Genomic DNA, 3,432 nt, shown 5'->3' with positions numbered 1-3,432 from the left:
TATAATCCAAATTATTTTCTAAGCCAATACCTCAATTGAACCTGACGTTAGTGCTATTGCCATTACATTTTATCGAACAAAATTTTGTGAGAGAATGTCATTCATGAATGAGCTGTCAGAAATATATATTTTTTTTTTATAAACTGATATATATTGGAATGAAAATAGCGGGCAAGAATCCCACTAAAGACCAACTTGACCACACGATTATAAATAAACATCGGACCCGATCAGTGCTACAACAGGATTGCATGCACAAAGAAACATGAAAACATATAGCTAGAACCATTACATTATAACACCAATTTCAATAATGTTATATTTCTACACCAAAAGAGATGTGAAAATAACATTTTTATTTCACGTTAATAATTACTCCTGCATTCGGATAATAACATAATATTGCCGATTGAAATAATAATAACGATGGACGGTGACCTTTTTTCCGAGATGATATTGTTTTTAATAAACAAGAGGTGCCACTCTAGGCACACGAACTGGAAAGTCATCAATCTCATCCATCCAAGGATTCTTCTCTTTGGCCGGATCGATAGCTCTTATAGCACGCCACACGGCACTGTTGCACTTAAATCCTGAACCAAAACCTATTTGCCAAATTCTGTCCCCCTTCTTGATCCTTCCCTTGGCCTCGGAGTACGCCAATTCATACCACAAAGAACTGCTAGAGGTATTTCCAAACCTATAAAGAGTCATTCTTGATGGCTCCATATGCCATTCAGTGAGCTCAAGATTTTTCTCAAGCTCATCCAACACACCTCTTCCTCCAGCGTGGATGCAGAAGTGCTCAAATGCCAACTTGAAATCAGGAATATATGGTTTTACCTTCATCTTGAAGATTTTTTTGGCAACTAAGGTTACAAAGAATAGAAGTTGTTCGGAGACTGGAAGAACTAATGGGCCCAGAGTGGTTATATTCGTTTCAAGGGCTTCTCCAGCTATTGCCATTAGGTCTTTTGAGAGAGAGACGCCAACTCTTTGGGTGTCAAGATCCTCTCGTTGCAAGACACAGTTGAAGGACTTATCATCTGCACCCTTATGTGTACGTACAGTACGGATAAGTTGATACTTTGAGCGACGGCGATCAAATGTCCGGTTGGATAGGAGGACTGCGGCTGCTCCCATACGGAAGAGGCAGTTGGTGACAAGCATCGATCGGTCATTGCCAAAATACCAGTTGCGAGAAATGTTCTCGGTGCTCACCACTAGGGCATAGGAGTTGGGATGCACCTGGTACAATGAAGTGTCAATCCTTGTAATTATTATTACTTTTATTATATAAAGGAAATATTTAAACCCGAGACCTTTTGACACGTAGATTTAAAATATGTACAAACTCATGCTTAATTTTAAGAATATCATACATATGTGCAAATCATGCTATATATCAACCGTACCGTCGTCAAATCATTCAAATTAAATTGCTAAATCCGAAGGCGGCACCTTAAAAACCGTAAAAGTTTGCCATTTGAAGTAACAAACCTGTAAAAGGTCTTTGGCAAGATCAATAGAAATAAGTCCTGCACTGCAGCCCATACCACCAAGATTATAGCTCAAAATGTTCCCTCTAAGCTTGTAGTGATTCACAACTCTAGCTGAGAGAGACGGCGTGGGATTGAACAAACTGCTATTCACCACAAGTATTCCTATGTCTCTAGGCTTCACCATTGTTTTGGCCAAGAGATCATCAATTGCTCCGAACATCACCATCTCTGATTCCCTCCAGGATTCAGCCATGGACTGGTCTGGCGGGACACGCATCAAGCCTTTTGGAGCGTAGGTCATTTCACCATAGCCTGATTTCTCTAGGATTTTCTTTTGAAAAGCTAAGCTTTGCTCTGTGAAAACCTCGGTCGCTGCAGATAACTGCATGAAGAGTTCTCTAGATACTTTATGAGCTGGTCCGGGCTTGTAACATGAAAAATCCACCAAGTAAACTTTTCTTGGACGGCTCATGAAGTAGAGTGTAGCAGTAAAAACAATTGAGGTTGAGGAAAGAACTACTGTCACAAAATTGAATTTGAGTTGATTCCAAAGCTCATCAACTGTGAATGTTGAAAGATGAGCAAAAATCACGCAAAGTACTGGCATGAGCATGAGGTACATGGCATTGGAAACCAAGTAGTGGTAACCAAGTTTCACATATTTGAGCTCAACAGATAAAAGGAAGTTTGGTGAGGTGTTTTTCTTCCTCTCGGGTAGAGGTTGAGACAACACAGGTTTGTTTTCCAGGTTTTGTTTCTTCTCATCTGCCATATTCTACCAGTACCAATGAAGTTCAATTGGCAACACCTCAATTCAGTGATCAAAGTTCAAACCTTCGGTGTCTTTTATATACGAGTGGTGTGCCTGTACTGCATTTTTTTTTTTTTTTTTACCATATTTATAAAATTTGCCAACCGGATAGATTAATGTAGGAAATTCAAAATTCAAAATCGGTTCAGGTTATTAGTTGAATTAACCAAGATTTTGACAGATAAAACTCATTTAACTATTTAATAATTTAGGTGATCCGGTTCAAACTCATGAACCAAGTTAATAACCCAAAAAAAAAGCACTCAACACTTCCACGAGATTGATGTGAGTGTGTTAACTATTCCAGTGATGCCGTGCTTTTTTTAAAAAAAAAAATTTATTTTAAATTAAAGTTTTTGATATTTTTAAATGATTTTGATATATTGATATTAAAAATAAAATTTAAAAAATATTATTTTAATATATTTTCAAATAAAAAATATTTTAAAAAAATCATTACCACAATTTAATACTATCTATTTTGATGATGACGCAATTAGTTGTCACAAAACAATTATCTTTCATATTTTTAACAATCTGCGAAGAAACTCGAACTAACCCTTTAAGTGAAATGACGCAATCAGTTATCGCAAAACAATAATTTATGTTTTTTTATTTATTAAAATGACGTTGTTTTGATTTAAAAAAATAAGAATTGACCCGGCCAAAACCCGATAACCCGGTCAAAACCTGAAACCCGGAACTCGGACCGAATCTTAAAACTATGAGTGAAAGGGACAGGGGAGGGGTATGTTTATTTTTTTTTGGGTAATGAGTGTTCTGTTGAGTTTAGCTCGGGGAATAAAAGATGCACGAGAAGCACAAGCCTTTTTTCAACCTGTGGGACAAAACCACGTCGTCCATCGTCCACTTTTTCTTTTTTCCTTTTTTTTTAAGCATACCGTTTTAGCCTTTGCTATTATTATTTTTATAGCAAAAATTTCATGATATATGTTCTCTCTCTCTCGCTTTGCTTATTGGTTTTCTATAATTAACAGAAAGCTAAAGTGGAAACTACTGTTTATTCATATCTATTACCCCGTGGATTACAATAATCTGTGTATTGTTTTTTCTTTTCTTCTCCTTCTTTTATTTTTTTAAATTTTTTTGTGTTATTTG

General features: G+C 36.4%; 1 protein-coding gene across 1 annotated transcript; it reads right to left on the bottom strand.

Annotated features, from left to right (window-relative positions):
- Positions 1–252: 252 nt before the first annotated feature.
- Positions 253–2,340, bottom strand: LOC112328828 (3-ketoacyl-CoA synthase 11). The gene is made up of 2 exons (XM_024609782.2): positions 1,501–2,340; positions 253–1,248 (listed from the first exon to the last, which is right to left on the bottom strand). Exons 1-2 carry the CDS (start codon positions 2,272–2,274, stop codon positions 463–465), a joined length of 1,560 nt encoding a protein of 519 aa, XP_024465550.1. The 5' UTR covers positions 2,275–2,340; the 3' UTR covers positions 253–462.
- Positions 2,341–3,432: the final 1,092 nt, after the last annotated feature.

Source organism: Populus trichocarpa, chromosome 10 (genome assembly GCF_000002775.5).
Source record: "Populus trichocarpa isolate Nisqually-1 chromosome 10, P.trichocarpa_v4.1, whole genome shotgun sequence".
Lineage (NCBI taxonomy): Eukaryota > Viridiplantae > Streptophyta > Magnoliopsida > Malpighiales > Salicaceae > Populus > Populus trichocarpa.
Note: the sequence above shows the minus strand (reverse complement) of the source record. Positions and strands in the feature narration are given on the sequence as shown.

What these genes read in the sequence shown, in the direction of transcription:
- LOC112328828 (XM_024609782.2), bottom strand. Translation starts at nt 2,274, where the DNA reads ATGGCAGATGAGAAGAAACAAAACCTGGAAAACAAACCTGTGTTGTCT. An exon ending in TTGCCAAAGACCTTTTACAG is followed by an intron (nt 1,249 to 1,500) that starts GTTTGTTACTTC and finishes TCATTGTACCAG; the next exon opens with GTGCATCCCAACTCCTATGC.